The sequence below is a fragment of the Meles meles genome, chromosome 7 (genome assembly GCF_922984935.1).
Source record: "Meles meles chromosome 7, mMelMel3.1 paternal haplotype, whole genome shotgun sequence".
NCBI classification, from domain to species: Eukaryota; Metazoa; Chordata; class Mammalia; order Carnivora; family Mustelidae; genus Meles; species Meles meles.
Window position 1 is genome coordinate 14,657,587 of NC_060072.1, and position 27,742 is coordinate 14,685,328.

Genomic DNA, 27,742 nt, shown 5'->3' on the forward strand with positions numbered 1-27,742 from the left:
ACTCTTGGTTTCAGCTCAGGTCATGATCTCAGGATTGTGGGATCGAGCCCCATGTTGGGCTCCTCGCTTAGTTCAGGGTCTGCTTGAGATTCTCTCTTTCGCTTTTCCTCTGGCCCTCCCCCTGCTCTCTCTTTCTCTTCCCAATAAATAAATAAATCTTAAAAAAAAATCAATCTCATTCTTGCCATTTCAAGCCCCACCTTGTTAGCACTAACAGAGATTTCTGGGGGACAGCAAATAGGAGCCAACTGTTGACGAGAAGCAGAGAAAGTATGGGTGGGCAAAGGTTTTGACTTCCCCTTTCAGGATGCCAAAGGACAAAGGAGTTGGCTTTATTTTTTAAAAAATCCTAAAGAGGAGTTCTGGGTTCCTCTGGCCAGTAGCACGCAGCAGTCACTGCCCAGGGCAGGCAACTTGTCTCCACCACTAAACTGTGTCTGATCTCTCTTAGTGTTCCCAGAGCTTGGTGGGAAATACATGCCAAATACATATTTTGGGAAGAAATCTGGCCCCCTGCTGAGGATGGAGTGAATGGAAGGATAAAGTTCTTGCCTGGCTGTGAGGTTCATTACAGAAGCAGAGAAGTTGTCAGATTCTGATTACAGTGTTCATAACTACAGTGTTCTCCTGAAACCAATCCTACAGTATATCTTAACAAACTTGAATTTAAATAAAACAATAAATAAATAAAAGAACTACAGTGTTTACTGTTGTATCACGTATCATGCATAGAGTAGGTGCTTAGTAACTATTCATTGAATGAGTGAGTGAGTGAATGAATGAGTGAACCTTTTCAGTACCTCACTTAAGAGCCAAATTCACGCTCTAATCTAGAAAAACGTTGGGACCCTGAATGCAGAAGCGTGGCTCCACCTAGTGGACACTCTGGGATTATGCTTGGAATATAAAGGCTTTCTCCCACTTTTTTTGGACTGTGTATGTTCTGATTGCTTAATCCCATGGCACCCAGTTTGGCACAGCCCACCAAGTATGACCACATAGCCTTGCAGGTGAGAGAATCCTATCTGGAGCTCTGAAATGGGCAATTTGAGAAATATTCTGTTAGGGGACGGAGGGGGTCAGATTGATGAAATGGTTTAGAGCAGTTGATGTGTAAGGAACACTGGACCATGTATTCAGAGGCCTGTCAGTGCTTTGCTGTGTGGCCTTGGGGAACACACTTGCTCTCTCTGAGCTTCAATTTTATCATCACAACGCTGTGTACCCCTCGTGTTTCTGGGCTAATGCTCAGACCCTAACAGCCTCACTGGACATTTGGGGACCACCAGGTCAATTACGGCTGAGGAAAGTGGCTTTAGATTAAGGAAGGAGCCCAAAACCTCACAGCAAAGGGTCCAAAGCAGGATTAGAATTCATATCTGTGTGACTCCAACACCTGTCCTGTTGGCATTGCCCTGTATCTCCTTGAGATGCTTTCTAAAGCCCTTTTATGGTGCTACACAACTTCTTATCTCCCTTTGAGAGGCTGTCAATGGACAGAGTCACAGGTGTGGTCTCTGGAGTCAAACTTTCTTGATTTTACATACATACCTGATTCTACTCACGGACTCACTGATAAGGTTGTGACTTTGGGCATCACTTTATTTCTATTTTGGTTTTCCTGTCAAATGAGATTAATAACAACAAAGGGTTGAGATTATGTATGTGTGTGTGTGTGTATATGTATATGTACATATATACATGGATATATGTATGTATATATACATATACGCACATTTATACAAACACACACATGTGTGCGCGCACACACACACACACACACACACACACTCAGATTACTACCCAGGACATCCAATAAGTATTTGTATGTTTAAACTACTATTTTTTGCCTTTGGACTTTTGCTGCTCCTTATGACATAGCCTCTAATAGCTGTACATTTAGATCTTTAATATTTTTCCAAGTAAGCCCTATTCCTGGTCACAGAGACACACCGGCAGGACTCAAGAAAGGAAAACTCTCACGGTGCACTCTCAGGGTTGGATTCCATCACAGGATGACCCTGCCTGTAGGGCACAATGAGTGAATACATGAAATGTAGAGATATTGCAATGATATCCTGACTGGTACAAGCATATTGATTCCATTCTTTGGGGACAGCATTAATTTATTTGCAAATATTTAAAATGCACTGAAATTTTTATCCCCTTATTTTTGTCTTTCTTCATTTTTTATACCTGGAGCTTCCAAAACAGATGTGACCTGGGTTTCTCTTGGCCTCCCAGAGGCCCCAATCTATGCGAAAGTAGCAAGACTGGGAAACATTTCTTCCAGAAATGCCCTGGAAGATGGAATATAAATGAGCGTGCTCTGCTGTCTGAGGAAGCCCATGATGAACTGGCTGAATGTGGTTGGCCTTGGCCAGGGGCAGGGCAGGATGGTGCAGGGGGCGGGGCACTGAGAATCTGAGCTCATTGCTAGAGACTGTGTGTTCCTGTTGATTTTCCTGCTATGGGGACCATGCTGCGCAGTGAGTGAAGACCCAAGCCCATCTCCTGGGAACAGAGCTTCTCCACTTCGGCCCTGCTGTCATGGGAGCCTAGATAATTCTGCCATGTGGGGCCTGCCCTGTGCATTGTGCCCTGTGCATTGTAGGATGGTTAGCTCACTGGTTGCCAGGAGCATCTCTCTCTCTCAGTCAGGACAACTACAAATGTCTCCAGACATTGCAAAATGTTCCTGGGGGCAAAATCCTTCCCCCACCCCACCCCGGCCCAGTGCCATAGTGTCACGAGGCAGGTGGTTTGCTAAACCAAGTCCTAATCATGGGGTTTGTGCTCCTGGTCAGAGCTTCTTGGTGAAGGACTTGATGATGGTTTGTACACAGAGGTAGCTGAAGTGGGAGGTTGCCCTTGAATTATCTAGATAATCGATCCATTCTCCTTCTCCATGCTGCACTGGAGGCAAAGCCTTGGTCTCCTGGGGATGAAAAAGTCGTGTTTCATTAGCAGAGATATAATGAGGTAACCTAAAGGACTGGAATCCTAGGAGTTAGGGGCTCTCCGTAAAAATGACAGTTTCTTGTTGTAACTTTCATGCTCTCAAAGACATTTCTAAGGAAGCCGTTTCTGACTGCCACAGGGTCCTTGAGCTCACACATCCTCTTTCAAGCCTTCTCGATCTTTCCTTCAATCCTCTTCTCCATTCCTGCCCATGGTGGCCCGTCTGCCTCACTTGGGGCACAAGCAGCTTTTGGCAAACCTCATGCATGTGTATGCGGTTTTATAAACGGCCCTTAACTTTCCGTGTCATTTTTCCCCAGAGTGGGATGATTTTTATCTAATGCTTAATAAAGAAGCTAATTCCTGAAGTTGTCAGCAGAAACAGGTGGCTGGAAAGGGTGATTGTGTACACAGTGTTCCAAGGTTTTGGACACAATGTCCCCCCCTTCTGGTGCGCCACAGGCAGGAAAGAAGTGGGTAAGGTAATTTACCAGACATTCACAGCAGGCTGTAAAAGCATCTCTCACCTCTAGGCAGGGGAGAAATTACTGACAGAAGAAGGGTGCACAATTGACTCTCTGGGATTCTGAGAGAGTGTGGTGGTCTTAAAATGACTCACTACAGCCGAATGAATCAAACACCCTGAGGATCTTCTCCCGCACCCCACCCCGCTCTGCTCCCCAAGTCCTGACCACATACAGATCACCTTTCCAGGCACGTTTGCCCTGTCCTTAGACAGAAGGGCCTGATGCGCTCCCAGCAGCCTGCCCTTCTCAGTCTCCAGGAGCTCGGCATTCTCCTGGGCCTCTGGGGAAGAGGCAGATTCCAGGGCACCGGGTCTGGGGCAAGGGGTCGGATTTGGCATTCCCAACAGGCTCCCCATGAGCTCGTGTGACTGTCTGTGGACCCCACTCTGAGAAGCAAGGAAATGGAGCACTTCTTTTAGGAAAACTATCAGCCCCGAGCAGTGGAGGAATGGTGGGGATTAGAGGAAGCATCAGAGTGCCCTTGAGGTGCCAAGAACAGTGGGGTTTCTGAAGGAGGCGTGGGGCTGGCGCGCTGGTCTTGGAACCGGGCTTCCAGTCTCTGCTGTGCTGTTTCTCTCCTTCGAAATAGAAGAGGCCCCAGAAGGAGCAGCAGCTCGGCTGTAACCTCCTCAGTGGACAGAGGACTTTACTCAGCCAGAAAACTCCTCAGTTCATGGCCAGTCCTACCTACTGTCTACCACTCTACTTGAACGTGAGCACAGGATGACGGACACGACAAACCCGGAACGAGGCCAGACCACCCTCCTCAAGGCTGGCGTTCCTAAAAGCCTCTCGGGTGACCCTCCTCCCAGCTCAGCCCGAGCCCATGGCCACACCATATGATGTTCAATCCCGCCACCTTGACAACCCCAACCAGGAGTTACCAGTCTCCTGGTTTTACCAACGCAAAACAAGACAACAAAATCCATGTGCATCCAGGGGCCTCTGCTCCCCTGAGTACAGATGTTTTGAAGGTGAAGATGCTGTGTGTATGGTCTGAAATGGGAGCAGACAGAACTGGGTTGCAGGTCGAACTGGCCCATTTAAAACAAAACAAAACAGAACAAAACAAAAAACCCAACCCCGGGGCCCTTGGGTGGCACAGTGGGTTGAACGTCTGACTCCTGGTTTCGGCTCAGGTCATGATCTCTGTATGGTAAGATCAAGCCCCGCACGGGGCTCTGTGCTCAGTGGGGAGTCAACCTGAGATTCTCCTTCTCCCTCTATCCCCTCCACGCACTCTCTAAAATCAGCCAATCAATCAATCTTAAAAAAACAAACAAAACCCAACAACCATGAAGAAACTAGAATGCCCAGGTCAGCTGGAGGAGTTTCTGGTGGCTTATTTTTCGGTGCTTCTGAGAGGTTACTGCTAAAAGCAAAATTTGGTTTTCTAGTGCCTGTGGCAGCAGAATGCAAAGAAGCCTCTCGTCCTTCATGTGGAGGCCAAAAGAAGCAGCCCAGTGGATGGGCAGCAGGCACGGGGGCCCAGGGTCCACTGTCTCCCACTTCGGAAGGGGGACCTTCCCTCTCTTCCAAAGCTCTGCGAGGCAGTTGAGACGTTGAAGTCTTTCTCAGCTGTTAACAAAGGACTAAGACCCGAACCTCCCAAACTCAGATTGTTTCCTGGGCCTGGAAAGAGAAATAAGCCACACCCACTCCTCCCACATCCTCCAAGTGGCAGAGGGCAAATCCTACAGACCTACCGAAGAGGGGCCTCTTCGGTATGCATTTCTGTGTCAGCGATGCCCATCACCGAGCCACTGTTTGGGGATGAAATCAGCCATTAGAGAACTTTTCCAGATGCTTTCTCTACTTATGAGCACGGCTGAGGACCCAGGTGGGTGGGACCTCGGCTTAATAAGAGCCAAAAATCTGGGGCGCCTGAGTGGCTCAGTCATTAAGTGGCTACCTTCAGCTCAGATCATGATCCCAGGGTTCTGGGATCGAGTCCCACATCAGGTTTCCCTGCTTGGCAGGAGGCCTGCTTCTCTCGCTCTCCCACTCCCCCTGCTTGTGTTCCCTCTCTCACTGTATCTCTGTCAAATTAATAAAAATCTTAAAAAAAAAAAAAAGAACCAAAAATCTGAGATGGGGAAGGTGTGGGCTCAGAGGCATAATGGACCAACCATGTCTCCTGCCTGTCTGATGCATGGCCTGGCAGAGCATGACCTCGACTGTCAGTGCGACCTTGGGCCCACCTGCCCAAGAGGTGCAGGGGTGGGGGGTTATAGGGGTGGTGGTCCCTTCACACCAGGAGTTGGCCTGGCAGCAGCTCTGTCCCCAGGCTGTGTCTGTGTGTCAGGAAGCACCTTGAGGGACCCCAGCTTCCTTGCCTCTGTCCCCAGTAACCGTCAATACCCACCAAGGACTGGTCCATACGAACTGACCCTTCATACCATTCAACACTCCTGTCTCTCACAAACAAAACTCACAAACAGAAAATTGCATCCAGAGGAAGTTGACCTTGGCACAACAGCTCACCACAGACACACATGCTTGACCTTCGCCTGACCCAGAAGGTTTTTTTTCTTCCTCTTCTGAACAGCTATCCGAATGGTCATTTTTTTTTTTAACAGCAGAGAAGAGAGAAGGATCTTTTTCTCACCTCCATTGAAAGGAGGCATTTTATTTTATTTTTTATTTTTTTAAAAGATTTTATTTGTTTCAGAGAGAGACAGTGAGAGAGCGCATGAGAGGGGAGAAGGTCAGAGGGAGAAGCAGACTCCCCAAGGAGCTGGGAGCCCAACGCGGGACTTGATCCTGGCATTCCGGGATCATGACTTGAGCTTGAAGGCAGCCACCCAACCAACTGAGCCACCCAATTGCCTTTTTAAAAATTTTTTAAATTTATTTTTTATATTTTTTAAGATTTTAAAACTCAATGTGGGACCCTGAGATGAACCCACAACCCTGAGATGAAGAGTTGCATGCTCCGCCCACTGAGCCTGCCAGGAGCCCTGAAAGGAGGCATTTTAAACAAAGAGCATGGCAAAGGGTAAGAGCTTGCTTAGAAGTCAGACCAACGCAGTTTGCACCTACATTTCAGCGCTGCACACGCTTTTAGCCCTGCTGGCTGCACCTCAGTTTCCCTATCTGTAAAATGGGAATACAAATCCCCATCGCGTAGGAGTCATGGTGAGGATGGAGATAATGTACATAAAGCACTCAGTCCAGTGTCTGCGGCAGGATAAAGGCTTGATAAACATTAATCTCACTGTGATGAGTCAGAGCCATGTTGGATTTTTACTTGTTTTTGTATTTCTACACATTGCAAGGGTCTCTCCCTGGCAAGTACGCACAGGACTGAGCTGTGGCGGTCCTTCATTTGCCAGGACGGCCATTCTCTAAAACCTACCCTGTCCTTCCAGGCCAATTTCTGCGCTCAGAGGTGTAAAAGAGTGACACGAGATATAGAGGGACGAGAAACACACGGCTCTCCAGTGCCCTGGAAATGCCATTCCAGCCACATGGAAGCATCTTCGAAGCAGCACACAGAGGCGCGATCCTTGAACGTTGTTTCTGTCGCCTCTAGGATGGAATGTGACAACCAGCTGGCAGTTACTTAGCAAGATTCCATACCTGAGAGCCCTGAGCAGGAGAGGAACACAAGGCTGGTGTCCCCTGGGGGCTCCAGGGAGTGAGGTTGTCAAGGGAGTGTCATGAACTAAACTGGAGCCCGATGGGTGACTCCTGGAACTCAACAGAGTGGTGGGAGGGGAGCTGGCAGGGGCCCTGGGCCGGACGCTGAGAGAGCCACTGCTGGCCTGCAGGGGACCTGAGGCTGGGGGCGTGGTGGGTTGAGCCAGTCAGCGTCGTGGGAGCCAATCAGCCAGTTTAGCTTCCCTCTTGCTTCCCCCGTTTGGTGGCCAAGGTGTGCTGCATTGTGACAGAGCCCTACCTGCAAGTGATTGAAGCCCGCCATCGCTCCCTCACCTGCTGGGTCAGTGCAGCCGCATCCCCATTATGGAGGAGGGAAGACTGAGGCTGGCCTGCCCCCGTGGCCAAATTGACACACGCTCCTGGTTTTTCTCTGTTGACTCTGGTTTTAAAAAATGCACAACGGATGCGGTATTGACACGTGCAGCTTCCCAGACGTGGATTTCATTCTACTCCCAGAAATGGCCCTTCCCTAACTTGATTGCTTTACTGAAATCCATTTTTTCCCCCCTTTATAAAAAGAAGTCCCATTTTTCAGTAACGGAATTGCTGCTAGCTACTTTTTCTCTTTCCAGCTGGTGAGGGTTCAGAGACCATTTCTCTTCCTCCTATATTAGAGAAGTAAGAGTAATGAATTGATCTGCTGCCTCACTAACATGATGAGGATAAATGGGGAAGCAGGCTTTAATAAAATGCAGCACTGACAAAAAATGAAGGCAGGGAGGTCATTGCAAATTCTACACAAGATATATCAAGATGGATTGGTTTTCTGAGGCCAAATAGGTGATTAATATCAGAAGGAGAGAACAGATAATAACAATATCTCTGAGTTGTAAGGGACCTTTAAATTCTGCCCCTTTATTGCTTGTATCGCTATCAAGTGGTTGACCAGCATTTTCTTGAATGCTTCCTGTGATGGGGAGCTCACTGCCCCCGTGTCAGCTCCTTCCATCTTTTTCTTTGCTCTGACTTTGCTCTGACTTTTAAAATTTCTTATTCATACCCAAGTCTTCCCTTCTATGCTCCAAACTTCCCCGTTCCTTCAACGGCTCTTTCACCATCTGGTTACTTTCTTCTGATAAGTCTGTGACCCTCAATAAGAACAGGGGACATCTGCCATGTTCATGGCCACCCATCATCTTTCTCCACAGAAATCCCCTGGGATCCGTCCTGTCCCCCAAAGGCAGCAGTAAGAACTGAAACTCCCGTGCCGCCCCTTCCCCCAGCGAAGCACAGTGACGTGCCCGAAGTGGTGCTGGAATGAAAGCCTGATTCCAAAGGGGACACCATGAGGGAATGGGAGCTTCCGTTTTGTGGCTCAAGTGGAGACAGAGGCCTTGAGCTTTTTGCTGGGTTTGCAGGTGAAGTCCTGTGGGAGGAGTGGTCCTGGTGCTTGTGGCCATAGAAATCAGGTCCTCTGTCACTGCGGAGCTGCCATTACTGACTTTGGCCTTCATAGCGTTTGGTGGCGGCAGCAGCAACAAGGACTTCAACAGGCCTTTCCTGTGTCATGGCTTGTAAGTCATCCCTAAAAGCTCTGCCTTTCAAGTGGCTTCTCCAGTCCATCAACAAATGTCTGAATTGTCTAATATCTTTGAGCAAATCCCCTTTCTTCTTAAATTAGTCAGAGTTACTTGTTGCTAGGAGCCCTGACTCATGCAAGCCCTGAACCTAATGTACGTCTCCAGGAGGGATCTCTTGTGCAGGGAGAAGTATCATCACCTCCTCATTCTAACGATTATGCTTCTATTAATGCAGCCTACAGCTAAAAGAGCTCTTCTAAGCAACTGTACCATATTGCTAATTTTCCTTAAACTCACTGGTCAGCTGAAACTCTTACATATCAAGGGTAGATATTCATTCCCTGGTCTAAGGAACTTCTAGGAAAAAAAAAAGACTTTATGTACTTTCTTAGTACTGGCTCAACAGAAAACAATCTCTGAGAGCCCCTCAAACCACAATATTAATGTATGAGAGGGATTCCTTTGAAGTCCTGAAAATTCAGTCATTCGCTTGACAAGGAAAGAAAGTAATGAGTAATTATGGATAAAATCTGCCACTCTTTCTTCTTGCCGCCCACTCATTCCCCACAGCAAACGGCTGACAAGTCTCAAGGTCACCCAGCAGCCATTTGCAACCAGATGCTTCCCTCATCCTGCTCCACTATCAAAGTAATTTTAGTGAAAATGGGAGGGACAGTTGTCTTTGATCGTTCCCTTCTTGGCTCTCCTGGGTGTCCTTACCATTCTCAGGGTGGGTCTGTGAGCCCAGAAAGAAGTCTCATGAAATAGTCTTGCAATAAACAAGAGTTCTCTTCTTTCCTTCTACTGCCAATGCCGAAGGAAAATGGAAAACCAGAGTGAATGTGGATGGGTACTTCATGTCAGAACAGAGAGGCAGGTGAGGTCCCACATGCATGCTGGGGCATCAGTAAACACCTGGGGCATAAATACATTTGATTTGGACTAAAAACAGGCCATGAAAACTGGAGGTCAATGGGATTGTGGGTGAATAATACGTTGGGCTTAATTTAGACTCTTTGGACCCTCCATCTAGGAAAATTTAACTTCAAATGATATCCCCAGATGTATAGCTAAAATGTCTTCATGGTCTGGGACAGAAGGAAAGGCTCATAATAACCCACAAGGTTGAGATTCCAGAAAGGCAGGTGACTGGACAGAAGCCATGGGTTCGTCTGGCAGCAGAAAGTTTTGGAGATGAATTTCTGATGGCCATACTTGACATTGGCTGGGTGCCCCCCAGGTCGGCAGCAAGAGGCTCACCTAGATGCTTATTGGAAATGCTGACTTTCAAGCCTGATCCAGCCTTACTTAATCAGAACCTGCATTTCAACGAGATCCCCAGTGCTGTGCACACAGAGTGAGTCTGAAAAGCACGTCCCTGTGCCATCAGTGAGAAGTCTGGAGAAGTCAGTTCATGATAGAAGCTGAAAGACTATTTAGGACAAGGCAGAGCTGTGGTCCTTCGTGATCGATCACCGACACCAAAGTGTTGGACTAACATCACAAAACCGTCTCCCCTGGATGCTGCAGGATGAGAAAGTCATGTCCGGTTCTCAAGAGACATCACTGTTTTTTGGGAGCTACAAGCAGAGAACAGGCAGTCAGAGCCAGGATGTCTTCCTGCCATACTTCCCGACATGTGCCTGAATTTGGTTAAAAGGAGACGGGGGTGGGGGATGGGGGATAGGGGACGCCTGGGTGGCTCAGTTGGTTGGACGACTGCCTTCTGCTCAGGTCATGATCCCGGAGTCCCGGGATTGAGTCCCTCATTGGGCTTCCAGCTCCACAGGGAGTCTGCTTCTCCCTCTGACCTTCTCCTTGCTCATGCTCTCTCTCAATTAAATAAATAAAATCTTTGAAAAAAAAAAAAGGAGACAGGACATAGGGGAATGGTACTCAGCAATAAAGAGGAACGGATTCTTGACACATGCAACATTCTTGGACGGTTCTCAAGGACATGGTGCTGAGTGAAGCAAGCCACTCATTGTACAGTTGCATTTATAGAACACTCTCAAAATGACAAACCTTTAGAGCTGGAACACAGATCTGTGATTGCCAGGGCTGGGATTGTAGGAGAGGAAGGGCGTGGGAGTGACTAGGAAGGGGGAGCACAGGGGCACCTTTGTGGTGTGGGACAGTGATTGGGGTGGTGGGAAAATGGATCCACTCATGATGAGATGGCATCGAACTGGACACACGCATTGTGCTGATGTCAATTTCTTGGTTTCAATATCATACTACAGACATTTCAGATGCCACCGCTGGGGGCAAGTGGGTGAAGGGTACAAGGACCTCTCTGTACCGTCTTTGCAACTTCCTATGAATCTGTAATTATTTAGGTTTTTTTAAAAGAATTTATTTGACACACAGAGATCACAAGTAGGCAGAGAGGCAGGTAGAGAGAGAGGAGGAAGTAGGCTCCCTGCCGAGCAGAGAGCCCAATGCGGGACTCAATCCCAGGACCCTGAGATCATGACCTGAGCTGAAGGCAGAGGCTTAACCCACTGAGCCACCCAGGCACTCCTCTGTAATTATTTAAAAGCAAAAAGAGAAAAGAACAAGATAAAAAGGAGATGCTGGTCGCGAGGCTATGATTTGGTGAGAAGCAGCCTCATCATAAAACACGCATGGAGCCTTGTTGGAAGGCGTTTACTGGAGTTCTTGCCTCTTTTACCAAAGACATCATTGTGCACTGAGTTCCTTTACCTAAGTCCTCCTGGATGCAATCTGGAATGTTCTATCCCACTAAATGGTGCTTCTGCAAGGTTCTAATACATGAGTGTAGCAAGAGGAGTATGACGTGTTCAGTCCAGGTGCACAGAACATCAGCTCAGAAAGGCTTTCATTTAGAGTAGGTCCAGAATGGAGAAGGGGCCCGACCAAGGTCACCAAATAGCCAATGGCAGCAGCAGGACCAGAGGAGGGATCTGGTGCTCAGCCCAGAACCCCTCCATTCCGCCACCCGCCAACTCTCTTGGCAGATCTTCATCCCGGAGTTCTAAGGTGGCATTAACATTCAGAACTCATCCGAGGTTAACTCTGAAAGCGACATCCAAAGAACGCATCAGTGCCATCAGGGCATCTCTTTTAATTGCCTATTCATGCCGACAGATTGTCTTTTCATATTCGGAGCTAAACTTGGAGGCATGTCCTTTCATAGGGCACTCATTACCCCACTGCCTCATCAGTAATGGGAACTAATGTGCAACGTGATTGCTGAGTACAAGTTCTATTTTTTCCTACCAAGCAGGAAGTTTAAAATCTGCTGGGTTATTTTTAAGGAGGGCGAAAAAACAGGCATCCTAACAGCTTCCCAGTGGTCCCGTCCAAAGGTACATGCTGCTTTACCCAAGGCACTGGCCAGCTTGGGAAGGACACAGGTGATGTGAAGTTTCACCAGGGAGATTTCTCCATGGAGGGGTGGGGGATGAGTGTCCACACACTCAAGTGGCAGGAAAGGGTTGCCACTTTGTTGAGGACAGCAATCCTGGCATTTTCTGGAGTTGACATTTGGTGTTTGCTTCCCCTGGGGATCTGTGGCTACCTGTCTCCTCTTCAGCCATGGTCCCCAGCCCTAGACTGAGAGTTGACCTGGCGGGTCTGTCCCTGCTTGGTCACTTCTGGGGCCCCGGGCTCAATGTCCTGAATCACACATTCCTGAGTAGATGAGGAGTTTGGGAGAGCAAATCCCTGCAACTCTAATATTTAGCAAATATAGTAATAGCGTGAAAGTATTTTTAGTACTTACATTTAGTATCTATATGAAATATTTGTAGTACTTACATGTAGGAAAATCTAGTTAACTTGGCTTCCATTGACTTAAACATTTCTTGATCACTGACTTTGTGTGAGGCACTATGCGAGGAACTAGGACTGCAGTGGAGCTGTTTTTTGGGGGAATTACTCCACCTTCCCTGGAAAAAGTAGTGCAACCCTAGAGCTCACAAACCACCCTGGGCATGGCTGCGTAGAAGGTTCTAGAAATGAAGGGCAGGTGATGGGCATTGAGGAGGGCACTTGAGGTAACGAGCATCAGGTGTTATAGGCAACTGATGAACCATGAAATCATACCTCTGAAACTAATGATACAAAAAAAAAAAAAGAAATGAAGGGCAGAATTGTTAACCTTCCCTTCCTGTGTGAACTGTCAAGTTCTCCTTCCCCCTGTTCCGTCTCACAAGTTTGGAAGTGCCCTTTTCTGCTGCTAACTGTGTAGGACCTGTTCAGAATATCTTGCTTAATCCTCCCAACGATGTTAGTAACTAGTTATATTTTTTCAGTTATATTTTTCAGAATGGAAAAATGAAAACTAGGTTTTGTGAGCGACTTGTCCAGCGTTCCAGGGCTAGTGAGGGGCTGGGTTGGTTTGGAAATGTGCGAGTTTCCAGACCTGCTTGCAGCCTGAAGTCTGGCAGTGGATGGCTGTGCCTCTCCCCCTCTCCTAGACCGGAACCCTCAAGCCCAGAAGCCCAGAAAGCTGTCTTGCAGGGTGTCGGGTATGGCCCATCCTTGAGGGAACCCGAATAGCGGGATGTGGGTCTGCGCCCATTTGTCTGTGACTCAAGCTTGCCACGGTAAAGCGAGGGGCAGAGGGAGTGAGCGGGGAATGCGAACAAGCAAGGAACCCAGGACTAGGGAAATAAAAGATTTTCTCCAAGGGCTGTGTGGACTCCTTGCCCCTTTATCCACCCCGCCTGCAAAGCGCGCTGCCCTAGGCTCCTGGAATGACGGGGGCGGGGCTGGGGTGGGGGTGGTGGTGGTGGTGGTGAAACCACGCCCACCTGGGCAAACTCGCTCTTCCCGAGGCTTCAAGCCACGCCCACCTGGACTAACACTTCCGGCCTGGGATTTCACGGGGTGGGGAAGCAATGCAAGCTGCGGAGACAGAATCACAGAATCACAGAACTAGAGAAACTCAGGGGCGGGGAAGATCTTAGAACCCCGTCTGTCCATCTGGACCCTGACGGGTGCCTCTTCGGGAAGTCTTCCAGCTTCTGCCTCCCTTGATGGGAGCTCACACCTTGACCCCATTTTGGGGGGGGGGGATTCTCCTTCTTTTGGGAAGCACGGATGGCATGTAAATACAGGATAGACAAGGTCAATCGCACACGTGCAAATATTTTGGCGGCCGCAGAAGCCCAGCCGGGGCCTTCGTGTTTATTCGGGTGGCCGTGCTCACACCCTCCTCCCGTTCCTCCTAGCAGTGGAAGGGGTGGAGGGAGCTTTGTGGCCGGCAGGTGGGCTCAGCCTTCTCCCTGCAAGCCGCTAAGGGCCTCAGACGCTTTGGGCTTCACTAAGGACCGAGTGACAAAGCCTCCTGTCGGAGAAGTAAAAGGCAAATGCCGCAGCGTACGCTTTATCTTTGCAGAAGGAATAAATCAAATGGTGTACTCACCCCAGAGGCCACACAGTGGGTGAAGCACAGTCAAAAATAAACCGACCTTCTGTTCTCCAGGCCCGGGTAGGACTCGGACGGAGTTCCGGCACCCTGCACTCGGATACTGTGGTTGCTTCTTAAAGAAAGAGCTTGCCTGCTAAGCAGGGCCCGGGGGCTGGTGAGGTCAGCTGTTTACCCCGGCCTCCCTGCCCAGGCTTCCTGTAGGCCTTGTGGATGGGTGGGGGGAATCAGTCTCCAACCAGACCCGGGCTGGGCCAGAGCAGACCAGGTGGGGCCTGGGTTTGACCGCGGTGATGAGGGTACCCAAGAAGAGAGCTGCTTTTCCCTCTGTGGATCCCCCCACAGCACCCCAGAATGCTGCCGCCATCCACAAACATCAAGTCAGGCTGGCCCTTGGTAGGGGACACGCCACGTGGGTGGGGGGCTTCTTTTCCTCCATTTTCCCACCCCCCAGAAAGCTTCCTCAAGGCACAGAGGAGACAGCCAGAGCTTAAACTCTCTGCAGGCCGATTAGCCTCATGAGGCCAGTAGCGGAGGTGGTCACGCCTTTAAGTCCTCCAAAGGGGGGGCACCCTGAGGTGTACGTAGGCCCCAGGGGACTCGAGCCTGTGAGGCCAACATCTCTTCCACAGAGTGGACAGGGGGCAGCCCACTGCCAACGACACGAGCCCCTCCCTCTCTTTCACCTGGCGTCTTCATTTTCCTTGACTTTTTTCTGCGGGACCACAGTTTGAATGAAGTTCTCAGGCCCCGCCTGGCGGGGAAAATGCTCCCTTGCACCACACGCACACGATGCGTGGCTTGGGAAAATCGTTTAATGACAGAGAAAGCACACACCGAACTGTAACAGAAGCCCGTCGGGAGTGGCCACTGTACAAATCAGGACGCCAGAGGCCCCAAACTAGCATAAGACATTCGCGGGGAAGTCAGTCGTGGTGAGGGGAACATCACACAGCATTTCTGAGGATGCAGAGGAGGCAGGAGGCAGCGGTGACTCACTCCCAGGCTGTGTATCTTCTGGAATGTGGCCTCCTCTGCAGGCAGTCCCTCCCCCCTTCTTCATTTGATGGTAGGGCCTGGGGAGGTTTGCAAATGACCAAGTAGGAGAAAGGCCTCGTGGATCCAGATCACTGACGGGCCAGCGTAGTAGGCAGACATGGCCCAGGTGCTCATGGGTCACACCCATGTAACTCAGCGTTGGTCCTCTTGGATGGTGGCTCAGGGAGCAAGTTCGATGGGTGAGAGCAGCTCCTCGGAGTCTAGGGTCCGTGCACAACTTCCCAAAGGCATGCGAGGAAAGAGGTTTTTACCAACAAGACTTTGCCAACCCCAAAGGTTAAAAGTCATTCTCGTTTCTAGCTAGGTTCCAAATTAAGGGACAAGAAAGAAAAAGAAAAAAGGCAGCAACTCAAAAATTACTTGGAATATTGTGGCACTTCACCAATCCCTTTTGTTTATAATATATGGCAGAGCAAAACGGACCCCTGTCGATAAACTTTCGTTATAGATAACCTTATAACTGTACACTCTCGGGATACAGAAAGAATCCTTCCTATCATACACGTTTCATCTTTAAAAATAATCTAACATAGTCATATATCTGGCTAGTAACAAACTATTAACATCTTCTGAGAATACAGAGGAAGCTTTGGGATTAATAGTAAATCCTCTGGCGTGCGCCCTCCCCGCCCCCCATCAGCATCATCTATGAACAAATTTCTGCAAAAGCATCCCAGAATCATTGTTAAAGGAAAGGAATAGGTTCTAGTTTTCACCAAATGGATTTTTAGCAAGGAGTGATGGAACGTTTTTTTACCTTGGCAAAAATGAAGCACAAACATAACATTTCATAACATTTCACTGGTTCGGGCCCATGCAAATGCATGTTATGTTATGTGGGGGTGTTTTATTCTCACCCCAAAATCACGATTAGCATGCACGTTGTTTTCAACTATCGAGTTAGAGATAATTATTGGCAGTGCACCTCTTTTGTGTAACCATGATCACTAAGGCAAGGTTATTATTTTACCTTGTATAGAATATCAGTAATAACTTGTCAGATGCATATGTTTATACAGTACAGACTGGCAACTTACTGTTTAAAAAAAAAAACGAAACTCAAACACAGATCCCTAAACACAATTCAGTTGAAAATGAACTGTTAAGCTTTTAGAAATAGATTTTAAACTACAAGGCTGCCCTGTTTTTTTTGTTTTGTTTTGTTATGAACATTTTAAAAAGTTCCCACCCCTAAAAATTTGCCAATTTATTTCTTCGTTATTGGTAACGGTCTTGCAAATTCGCTACCTCGATGACTCTCCCTGAACCGCAGAGACGAAGGTCCTTTGTGGGAACACAACGCTCGCTGGTCAGGGTCAGACCAGTCACGTTCTCCAGCTCTCAACAGATAACCCAGATGACCTTGAGTCCTCAATTCATCCACTGGACGGTGGTCCCCACCCCGGGTGTTTGACTGCCCCAAGGGTGCTTTCCAATGGGCTTGGCTTGGCTGCCCCCTGTTGACCTTCAAGCTCCCGACCCCGCTGCCATCTGACCTACAGACCAGAGGAATGTCCTTTGTTTTTCAACAGGAACACACAGGAGCTGAAATTGCTTATTCAAGAGAAGCTGAGGCAGTAGACACAGCTCCTTGGCCTAGCCAAAAACAGACGCCAGGTGAACTTGGTATGTGTTTGTGTGAAGCCAATGCAGCAGCAGGGTCTGGAAAGTCCCTGGGGACCGTTCCCTGCCCTGGACGTTTCATACCACAGAACCTTTGGAAGAGGACAAGTGGATTGACTGAATCCTGATGGCCAACGTCCTCTGTAAGTCCTGGAGCACATCCTGGCCCGTCCCTTCGCCATTTTTGTCATAGAGGAGCTGCTTGAAGGCTTCATTTTCGATGAGGACCATCATGTTTTTGAGAAAGTAGCCTTCACAGTACGCTGAGAGCTCTGTGACTCCAAGAAACTGGAGAGAGACAGGAAGCAGGAGAAGGTTAGGTTTCTAGATTACCTACGTACCTAATAATGGCTAACGGCCATGAGGGTAGATTGATGACAGTGGCTGGGATTCTCTGCACTTTGCTGCATTCCCCTAGGGGACTGGGGTTCATTTCTCCGGGGCTTGGCTTTGTGACTTCCTCAGGCCAACAGCAGGTGGCAGCCGTGAGAGCTGTCAAGCCCCAGCTAGCTTTAAAGGGCCAGGTTCGGACTTCCACGCTCTTGCTCAGAACCCCACCTCTGCAGAGAGAACAGGCGAGGGGAGCCTGCTGGGAGGGTGAGCGGCTCCAGGAAACTGAGAGGAGACGGTGACCGAGCCCAGCCAGGGTCACCCAAGCCAAGCACAGCTGACCAGCCAGCTGACTTCAGAAGCAAGGCCCGTGGAGACCAGAAGAAACTTCCAGCTGTCCTGTTGACCCCTACGCTGAAGACCTGCTTACTGGTTTAACCCCTGGGTTTTGCGTTTCTTTGTTGTACTCTAGCGAGCTGGCGCATGAACGGAGCTTGCAGACACAGCTCTAAGCGCTTTGAGGGTTAGTCCATTCGACTCTCACAGCAGTCCCAGGTGGGCATGGACTACATATGCCCTGGATTTGGGGCAGTGGTTTCTCTACCAGGGTTGATTTGGCCATCCAGGGGACATCTGGAAAAACCTGGAGGGAGTTTGGTTGCCACGACTGGGAGGTGGCGGTGACGTGTTTACCACTGGCATCTAACCAGTGGAAGCCAGAGATGCTGCTGGGGCTCCCACCATGCGCAGGAGAGCCCCAGCAGCAGAGAATCCTGTAGCTCAAGCAGTCGGTGCCAAGGCTGAGAAAGTGATCTGGACACAGGGTTCCTTGCAGACTAAGCCAGTGGGGAAGGGATGATGTTGACCTCAATCAGGGGCCAAGCTGAGGCTCAGCAGATGGCAGACACTTAGTACTTGTTGAATGTAGGAGTGAACAGTTAACTAACAGAGTAACAGACTCACGGCGAACATCGACCAAGAGCTTACAATGTGCCAGACACCTTGCCAGGCACTTCGCCTGCAACATCTCATTTAATCTCCAACCTCCCTGGAGGCGGGTATATTACCACCTCCAATTTACAGACGAGGAAACAGACAAGACAGTAACTGACAACAAAATCATGCAGTGCATCCAGGGCAGAATCAGGCATGGAACCCTGGTAATTCAAGTCCTAAAGGCTGTGTGGTTAACCACCAAGACACTGCCTCTAGCCCAGCACCATTGCTCAGAGGGTGGGTATTTAGCCTCATGTGTGTGCCTGGTGGAGGGACTCGTGTCTGAGGCATGGAAGTACATGTGGTTATGTGGGTTGGCTGTCTTCAGACCTTTTCTACACTTTTCAAAGCTTGTAAGTCTCTCTGTCACAATGAACTGGGCGCTCAGAAGTTAAGTCTCCTTGAGATGACATCCTGCTGCTCTATTTAGATGCTGAATTATCTACATCATCTAAACGCTGAATCATCTTTCTGAACTCCCTGATATCCTGTCCTTTCAACCAGACATGCACTTTAAGTTGTTCGATGTGGAATGGTGCAATGATAATGAGGCAGTGCCAACAGGGTTCCGGTGGAATGAGCCGGAACACTTGGATTCAAGTGGGGGCTCCTCCAATTTCCTGAAAATGTGACCAGGGCTGGGTCACTTTGCCCTAGCTTGGGTTCATCATTTTCAAAATGAGAATGAGGACACCTGCATCCCAGACCTATCGGGATGATTTATGGCACGATTCTGCCATTTGTCACACTTGGGAGAGGCAGGTTAGCAATGTAGCTAAGAGAGGGGCCTCTGGGATCTTTTTTTCCCTTCCATCCACCCGTCCTTCCTTCCTTCCTTCTTCTTTTTTTTTTTCTTCTTCAGATTTACGACTTTAGTCATTAGCTGTTGGGTGAGTACATAATCTCTCTTTGCCTCGAACTTCCTATCCATAAAATGGGGATGATAATACCTCCCTAATAGTCTGTTGTTGAGATTAAATGAGATCACGCATGGAACATCAGAGCAGTGGTCAGTTGTAGTCAGCACTCAATGCTAGCTGTCCTTGTAAATGTAAACTATTCATAATTATCACTCTCTTTCTCCCCAGCTGGTATCCAGTGACCCACGTGGACAAAGTAGGTGGCCAAGCTGGGATAAGGGGAACTGACTGTACCTACAGAACCTAGCCCAGGGGCGCCTGGGTGGCTTGGCTGGTTGAGCATCCAACTCTTGGTTTTGGCTCAGGTCATGCTCTCAGGGTTGCACGACTGAGCCCCACAACAGGCTCCATGCTCAGTGGGGAATTTGCTTAAAGATTCTCACCCTCTGCCCTTTCCCCCATCTCTCAAATAAATAAAAATAAATCTTAGAGAAAAAAAAAAGAACCTAGCCAAGCCAACTGGCCCTTAGAAGGACCAAGCCTGTAACCATGAACTCCCTGATGCAATGTGCTAATTCGCCGAGCCAATGGCAATTGTATGTGGAAAAAACCATGTGCAACCTTGAGCAAGTCAGATCACTCTCCTGTGCCTCAGTTTCCCCAGCTATAAAATGGAAGGAGTGAACCAGAGGCACTAGGTAATTCGTGGTCTCTGAGAGACCCAGAAGACATGGTGAGGTTTATCAGGTGAGAGGGCTTGTTATCACCCAGGGTTCGCCTAGTATCCTGGGGACTGGAAGAAACCTTAGGAATGATTTGATTCTTACAACATGAACGGTGCTCTTACAGTCCCAGAGTACAAGCCTTCACTGTACAGGGGGGGCAAATGAGGCTCAGCGTTTCCTATCTTTGATTCTGCGGACACAGAGATCAACCCTCTTTACCACACCTGGCCACTCACTTTGTCTATGAATGTTCCTCATTGTAAGGTAGTAGGTGGAGAACAATAAATACTTAAATTTATATTTGGTGATATTTACTCAATGGTGACCGTAGGTCAGACCCCTGACTACCTCCACACAGCTAATTACTGACAGAACTGGGGTGGAAACTCTCATCTCCTAGATCAGTGGTTGACAAACTGCAGCCCTTTGGATAAATCTGGCCCCCCACCTGCTTTTGTAAATAAAGTTTTATTAGAACACAACCACATCCATCGTTTACATATCGCCTATGGCTGCTTTTGCATGATTCAGTAGAGTTAAGAGCGACTGTATGGCCTGTGTGAAAATATTTACCTGGCCCTCTACAGAACAAGTTTGCTGAGTCCTGTCCCTAGACTACAATTTTTCAAGGGCAGAGACTATGTCTTACTAATTTCTTACTATATTCTGATGAATACAGTTCCTGGTAAACAGCTGGTGCTCAATAAACACTAATGAATGAATCCCCTGGTTTCCAAACCTGTGTTCTTTCTAGCACAGAGCACTGCTGAGCTTACTACTCTAGCTTAGAATCACTTTGACGAACCAGCCTGTTCTTTTTCCCAGGTTGAAAGATACCCCAGAAGGGCCATCAGTAGCTCCAGGGCCCCCTTTGTTTTTGTTGTTTTAAGATTTTATTTGTCAGAAAGAGAGCACATAAGCAGGGGGAGTGGCAGGCAGAGGAAGAAGCAGCAGGACTCCATGCCCGGACCCTGGGATCATGACCTGAGCCAAAGGCAGACGCTTAACTGACTGAGCCCCCCAGGCGGCCCCCCAGGGCCCTTTTCTCATGACTGAATAGTTTGGAACAGCTTTGCGGGGGGGGGGGGGGGGGGGTAGGGGGAAAGATAGCCAAGCCATGCATTTATGGGACGCGCCTCTCATCTGTATGAAATTCCGCAGCTGTCTCAAACAGTGAGATGTCACATAGAGGTAACATTGCCAAGGGCTTGTTGACATTTGGAGCATTGTTATTAGCGTGTAAATGCCTGTATTTCCTGGGGTGCTGAACCAAGAGTTGGTTTCTTTCTTTTCCATCTTTTACTAAACTAGCCTCAATTTGCAGTACAATCTTCCAGGAACAGAAGCCACATGGCATGTGATCATTCGTGGTGCTGTAGGATCCGGAGCACAGGGGAAGCAGCACATAGAAAAGGCGGGGGGTGGGGGGGCGCCTGGGTGGCTCAGTGGGTTAAAGCCTCTGCCTTTGGCTCAGGTCATGATCCCAGGGTCCTGGGATTGAGCCCCACACCGGGCTCTCTGCTCCGCAGGGAGCCTGCTTCCTCCTCTCTCTGTGCCTGCCTCTCTGCCTAGTTGTGATTTCTCTCTGTCAAATAAATAAAAAAAATATATATATATAAAAAGAAAAGGCAGGGGCTGGCTGGCTTTGCCCTGTCCTCCATGCAAATAGCACGAAGGGGAGCTTTTGCATTGGAAACACACCAGGATGTGGCCTGGGAGCCATGGCAGTGGCTGGTGTCTGTAAAAGGCTAAGTTCTGGCTGCCAAAGTGCATCCACAAAAGAGGCGGTTCCCTGCCTTAGGTGTGCAGAGTCTGTGGCACACGCGGACTCCTGGCCTGGGCTCACGCCGCAGCCGGTTGCGTTATTAACGGCAAGAACTACGGAGCCTCCTGCCAAGGTGGCTGGAGTGATTAAAATGGATTGCTGTCAAGACGACAGGGCCACGGCAAAGCCACTTGTGGATGCTGGGTTCACAGGGCACTTGGAGGGTCCGTGGCCAGGGGAGGTAGAGAAGGAAGAGGGAGAGGGGTGGGACCACAAGATTACTAATCAGGCTCTTGGGGGAGACAGCAGCCTCCTATGCTTTCCTGCAAAGTCGTCAGTTTAAGATTAAAAAAAAAAAATGTGCTGTATCCTGAGAAACCAGATTTTGGTAAAACCTTCACTTAACCAAAATACCTAGTGTACATGCACACGTGTGTGTGTGTGTGTGTGTGTGTGTAGGGAGTAGCCTGTAGTTGTCGATTTACTGATGACCGAATCAAAGATCTTTTCTGTGCATCAACAAGGTTTCCGGGGCTGAGGGGAGAGGGAAATGGGCGTTAATGTTCCGTGGGTACAGAGTGTCAGTTTGGTAAGATGAAAAGTTCTGGAGATGGATAGTGGTGATGGTTACAATGGTAAATTTCACGTTATGGCATCTGCCACAATAAAAAAAAAAACTCCACAGCTGTGTGATCTTAAACAAGTTACTTCACCTCTCTGTGCCTCCGTTCCCTTATTACGACATGGGACTAATGATAACATTTACCTCATAGGGCTGCAGTGAGGGTTACAAAGGAAGGTGTGACAAGGATCTTAGCACAGGGCCGGCACGCTACAAGGGCCTGTCGAGTGTCGGTGTTAAGACAGAAAACATCTCAAAGGCAGCCCAAGTTTTCAGGATGAGCAGGGAGAGCGCAATTCAAGTCAGCTGTCACTGGACAGTGGATGTGGGGGATGTGTCCTGAGCTCCAGCCACACAAAAGAAGGCTTTTTTGTTTTAATTCCTGATCTCAACTCATTTCATTGTTTCTTCCTAGCAAATTCTAACGTGCCTGTCCTCAGCGCAAGGGACCAAATGAAATGGCACCTGGACCAAGTATTTGAATTCTCTTGGTCCCAGTATCCCCCACAGTGACAGGAAATGGATGAGGGCAGTGGTCCCCCAAAACTGGAGTTAAGACAGGTCTTAGGGCTGAAGCCACAACAGCGACCTCAGGAGCTTGTTAAAAATACAGATTCCTGGGGCGTCTGGCTGGCTCCGTAGGTTAAGCACCCAACTCTTGATTTCAGCTCAGGTCATGATCTCTTGGTCGTGAGATCGAGCCCCACATCGGGCTCCCCACGCAGGCTGGAGTCTGAGTCAGAGTCTCTCTCCCTCTCCTCCTCCCCCCACTCATGTGCTTTCTCACTCTAAAATAAATAAATAAAATCTTTAAAAAATATATGTACAAATTCTTGACCCCCCACTGCAGAGACCACTGTGGGGTGAGGACCTAAAGATTCAGGACTCTCCCCAGGTGATTCTGATTAGGTGTTGGGTCCACCTGACCAGGAGGACCCCTTAGGGGGCCTCCAGGGCTGTTCTCAATCTTGGCCATATCTGAAATCACCCGGGAAGCTCTGGAAAATAGCTATTCTCAGGCTCTACCCCCAGAGGCAGATTTAATTGGTCTTTGATAGGCAATTCTAGAACAGCAGTGCTCACCCTTGAGCACGCACCAGAGTCACCGGGAGAGTGTGCAAAGCCACAGATGGTGGGCCTCTCCCCAGAGCTTCTGGTTCAGGAGGTCTGGGACGGGGATCCAGAATAGGCATTTCTAACAAGTTCCCTGAAGAGGCTGATGGTTTCCGGATTGGAGGACAAACCTGAAGAACCACTATTCCAGAACCTTTCTACTCAAGGTGTGGTGGCTTAGACCAGCAGCAGAGGCTTTACCTGGGAGCTTGTTAGAAACACAGATGCCAGGGCCCACCCGGGCCTGCTGAGTCAGGGTCTGCAACGGGATTCGTGTTTGGGAAGCCCTGTTTGAGAAACAGCTCTGCTTTTGAAACTTCCGAGTTCCTGCTTTCATTGTATTTGGGAGGGTCGAGATGAAGAGCAAGGCATTTTTTCTAGAGCGGGAGGGAGGCCGAGGCGGGGGAAGGAATGCGGGCAGCTCAGCGGTGGAGCGGGCAGGCCAGCGTCTGCTCTCTGGCCAGACTCTGTGTCTACGAAGGAAAAGCCCGAGCCACTTCCGTGCACTGCGCATGCTCGGGCAGCCCGGGAGGGATTGATTACCTTGGCGTGATTGTAAATATCCACACAGTTGTCAGTGTTAATGCTCTTTGCGCAGATAATCTCACAGTGTCGCTGCAAGGCCTCCAGCTGGAAAAATTTAGCGGCGGACAGAAGCTAAAAATCGTAAGAAGAGCCTGTTAGAGGTTGGGAGGTGGAAATAAAGGGAGGACGGTGGTGGGGAAAATCTCCATCTTCCACAGAGATGTCCCAAGGAAAAGGGCTGGGGACACAGCTGTGGGTCTGTCACTTTAGCGCACAAAGGAAACCCCAGAAACTAAGCCACAGGGATAGAACTCTGTCTCGGGGGCAAAGATAGCAGAGGGGAGGAGGCTGAAGGGAACCAGCTTCGCGGCTATTCTCGCAAAAATGCCTGCAGTTGCTCTGTTCAGAAACAAGGGTGAACGCCCTCAGTTAGCAAGACAGACATGGATGCTGAGAACTCCCTCTGTTCACCCAAGTGTCCTACACAAATGTCGCCTCAGAGAAGCCTCCCAGACCGCCCCACCTCGGGTCACCTCCCTCTGTCACTGTCTGGCTTCCCTCCCCGGGCTCAGTCTTCCTCGAGCCCTCCTCTCAACAGACATGATGTCATGCCTGGTGCCCTTAGAGAGCCCACGAGGGCAGGGGTCCAGAGAGACGAGAGAGGAACTGGGGGTGGGTGGCGGGGGTTGGGGGGGTTACAAAGGGAAGGATAAATGGGTCACACGGTGAATACCCAGCCTATGGCCCTCCCCAGGTGCCAGGAACTGTTGCAGGCACCTTATTATAAAATCCTACAATCTTAAAAACCCAGTGAGGTAGATTTTGTTATTCCCATTTCCAGGTAAGGTTAACTGAGGCTCGGAGAGGTTAAGTCATGGCCAAGATCACACAGCTCTGGAGGAGCAGAGCCTGGATCGAAACCCGATTTTTCCACCACTGTGTGGGGTCATCTCTTGACGGGCTGACTGTGCTGACATTTCTAATCGGCCAGGTACCCAGGACTTCGGTCACCTGAAAAGGATCCTGATTCCTTTGCTTGGGATTATTGGAGTGATTTTGACTTCCGGTTCAAAGGTCCCAGCTTTGAGCAGGAAAACCAATAAGGGCTCCACTTTGAGGAAGGAACAGGGGCCCGTGGCTTTGGGGAGAAGGGAGCAGAAACAGGCTCCTGAACTCAGAAGGGGAGGACAGGCTTGACAGAGACAAGGGGCTGGGGAGTCAAGGAGCCTCGGGAAGGAGGGACAGTCACCTGGAGCCCTTATAATGGGCTCCTGGCAACCACATCAAGGGACACACTGTGATTTATGTTTCCTGGTGACAGAAGTCACCAAGATAGCTCCTGATGGTGATATTTGCGTCCCCGCTGTGCCTAGAGCTAGCCACAGCCTCCTCAGTAAACTCCCTCTACCCGCCCCAAAGCCAATCAAAATTGGCTTTTGCAGACTTGCTACCTAGCACCCCAGCTCTCCAGGAAGGGGCTCTGCCAAGAAGCCCTTGGGAGGTCCAAGGAGGCAGGCAGGACCCCAAAGCCTGTAGCCAAGAGAAAACCCAACACAGATGCCCCCAGACACTGCCATCACGTGCCGGTGACCTGGGTTTACAGGGATGCCTTACCTCCATTATCTCGTTGTTTTTAATGAGCAGTGACTCTGGGCCCCCATAGTAGAGATACTGCATGACCAGCTGGAAGAAAGGACACAGAGAGCAAAGCGTCAGCCCGAGGGCAGCACAGACACAGTCCTCTTACAGCCGGGCAGTCTGTGTGTCCCTCTAGAACATCCGCTCCCGCCGGATCGCTGCTTCGTGGGAGAAGTTCCCCTTAGGACATTTCTTCCTCATTGGACAGTTTCCCTTATCGCTCGCTGCCATTTGTCTCCCTGTGGTTCTGCTGGGTTCCAAGCGCACCCCAGCTCTGCTCTCCATCATAGATGGCAATCACAGCTTTTCCCTTCCACGTCTCCCCCCGCCCCCATTCGGCTGCCTCCAGGACACTCAGCTTAAACAGCCTGCACCAGCGGCCATTCCCCTCTGGGAGCATGGCCCACTGTGACTGGAAGAGTCTCCTTAAATCCCAGAGAGGGACTCTGGGTTACCACAGGACCACCTGCTCCTTTTTACAGCTCAACAAGATGTGGGGTGAAGCCGTCAGGGTCGGGGGTTTCATCGTCTTGTTGATGTGAACAGTCCTTGCCAGGCTGCTCAGACTGTCCACGTGATTCAGGAGGCCTGAATGGCGTGCCAACCAAAGCTTTACCAGCTGGCGTCCCTTTAGAACGAGGCCCCCGGATGTGCAGAACTGGCCGTCACCACCTCCCACGAAGCTGTTCATTTTTTAGATGGTGCACAGGCTTTCCATCATCGTCCTCTGCCTGCCTTACGACACATGGACTCCCTGCCTGTCCCCACGGCAGCTGTGCTGAAAGCATCTGTGGACTGGCTATACCTCATCTTTGGGCACTTGTAAAATGAGGCACTGGGGCCGGGATGTCTGCTACGGTCCCTTTAGGCTCTAAAGGTCTGTGGCCACCATAGGGGACTGGTTAAGGGCAAGGACCCTGCACTCGGACTGCCTCAGTCTCCAATCAGGCTCTGCCCCTTAAATGCTGGGTGACTTGAATGAGGTTAGGCCTCTCTGTGCCTCAGTTTTATCATCTGTAAAGTGGGGCTAACGTTACCTAGCTCATGCGATGAGGATTACAGACAGGGAACAGCTCTAGCAAAGGCCTGGCACGTGGCAAGAACTCAGTCAACGTTAGCTCTTTGATTTCCCGAGGTGGAAGCACCTTCTTCCTGTAGTATCTTTACCACCTACACTCAGGCCTTTGAGGCCCTGTGCGACTGATTTCAATCTACCTTTTGCATGCGTGTTTACAAGTAATAGTTTTCTTAAAGAACATGTTTACAGATTTCCTGAGACATATCTCACGTAATGCAAACTGTTTTTGTTTAAAGTGTCCAGGTCGGTGATTTCAGTGGATCCATGATGTTGTGCGACTGTCCCCACTGTCTAGTTTTAGAACATTTCCAACAACCCCAGGAGAAACCCTGTGCCCATTACTAACTGTTCCCATTCCCTCCTGGGCCGGTCCTGACAACCCCGAGGGAAATGCCCGTTCCAGACATTTCGTATGAATGGAATCCTACAACACGTGCTCGTTGGTCTGGCTGCTGTCGCTTTGCGTCCTATTCACAGATCTCTCCTTCATTCTTTTTTTATGACTGAACAATGTACTGCATTTTGTGTATCCCTTCGTTAGCCCGGGGGCATCTGGATTGTTTCCACATTTTCGCTATTCGGAATCCGGCTGCTAAGGATAGTTTACTTTCTCAGATCTCATCCGCCACTCTGCCCTTCTCTCTCCTCCTCATCTTGACAACATCTGCTACTTATACTCTGACCAGTCCCAACCACTTGCCTTTAACCGAACCTATCACCACGTTTTTGTCTCAGGCTTTTGTCCGAGCTGTTCTCTCTGCTTGGATGCCCTTCCCTTCTTCTTCTTCACCTGCTGAACTCGGCCCCCTCTTTTGGGATCTAGCTCAGTGGTCACTTCGATGAAGCCTTCTTAGATCTCCCAGCTGTGCCTCCAGGCTGGGCAGCACCTCATCCACGAATGCAGTGTGACTTCTCCCTGGAGCTTAAAGGCCCAGGTGTGGACCGTCCGTTTCTGCGTTCTCTTGCCTAACATGGGGCCTGCGCCCAGCAAGCGCACTTGAAACAGAAACACAAGCCCTCTGCTTCCCTTTCGTGTGAGTCTCCATGTGCTGACTTTGGGTTTCTGCCACTACCTGCCTGTCACAGAGATGGTGGAGTGTTGATGGTGGTGGCTGAGACCTTGTGAAAGGATCACACAGCCTCATGGCCCCTCTGTTCCCCATACTGATAGTCCCGGGGATCTACAATACCACATCAACGGACGGCGAGATCCTGCTCTTAGGCAGGTAACAGATTTCCCTAGCTCCTCTCTTTTCTAAGGGCCAAACCAATAACCACCACCACCAGAGCCATAAGAGGAACTTCCCCGAACACGGGCCTGCTCTATTGTGTCATCTCA

At 49.5% G+C, this 27,742-nt stretch overlaps 1 protein-coding gene across 3 annotated transcripts in view; it reads right to left on the reverse strand.

The window, feature by feature from the left end:
* Nucleotides 1-14,879: 14,879 nt before the first annotated feature.
* BTBD11 (BTB domain containing 11) overlaps nucleotides 14,880-27,742 on the reverse strand; it is a 299,357-nt gene continuing 286,494 nt past the window's right edge. For all 3 annotated transcript variants that reach the window (XM_046013680.1, XM_046013681.1, XM_046013679.1), the window contains 3 exons: nucleotides 25,302-25,370; nucleotides 23,706-23,819; nucleotides 14,880-17,039 (listed from right to left, as the gene is read on the reverse strand). In XM_046013680.1, the coding sequence (XP_045869636.1) occupies nucleotides 16,830-17,039; nucleotides 23,706-23,819; nucleotides 25,302-25,370 (393 nt within the window). In that variant the 3' untranslated portion in view covers nucleotides 14,880-16,829. The remainder of the gene's footprint in view (nucleotides 17,040-23,705; nucleotides 23,820-25,301; nucleotides 25,371-27,742) is intronic.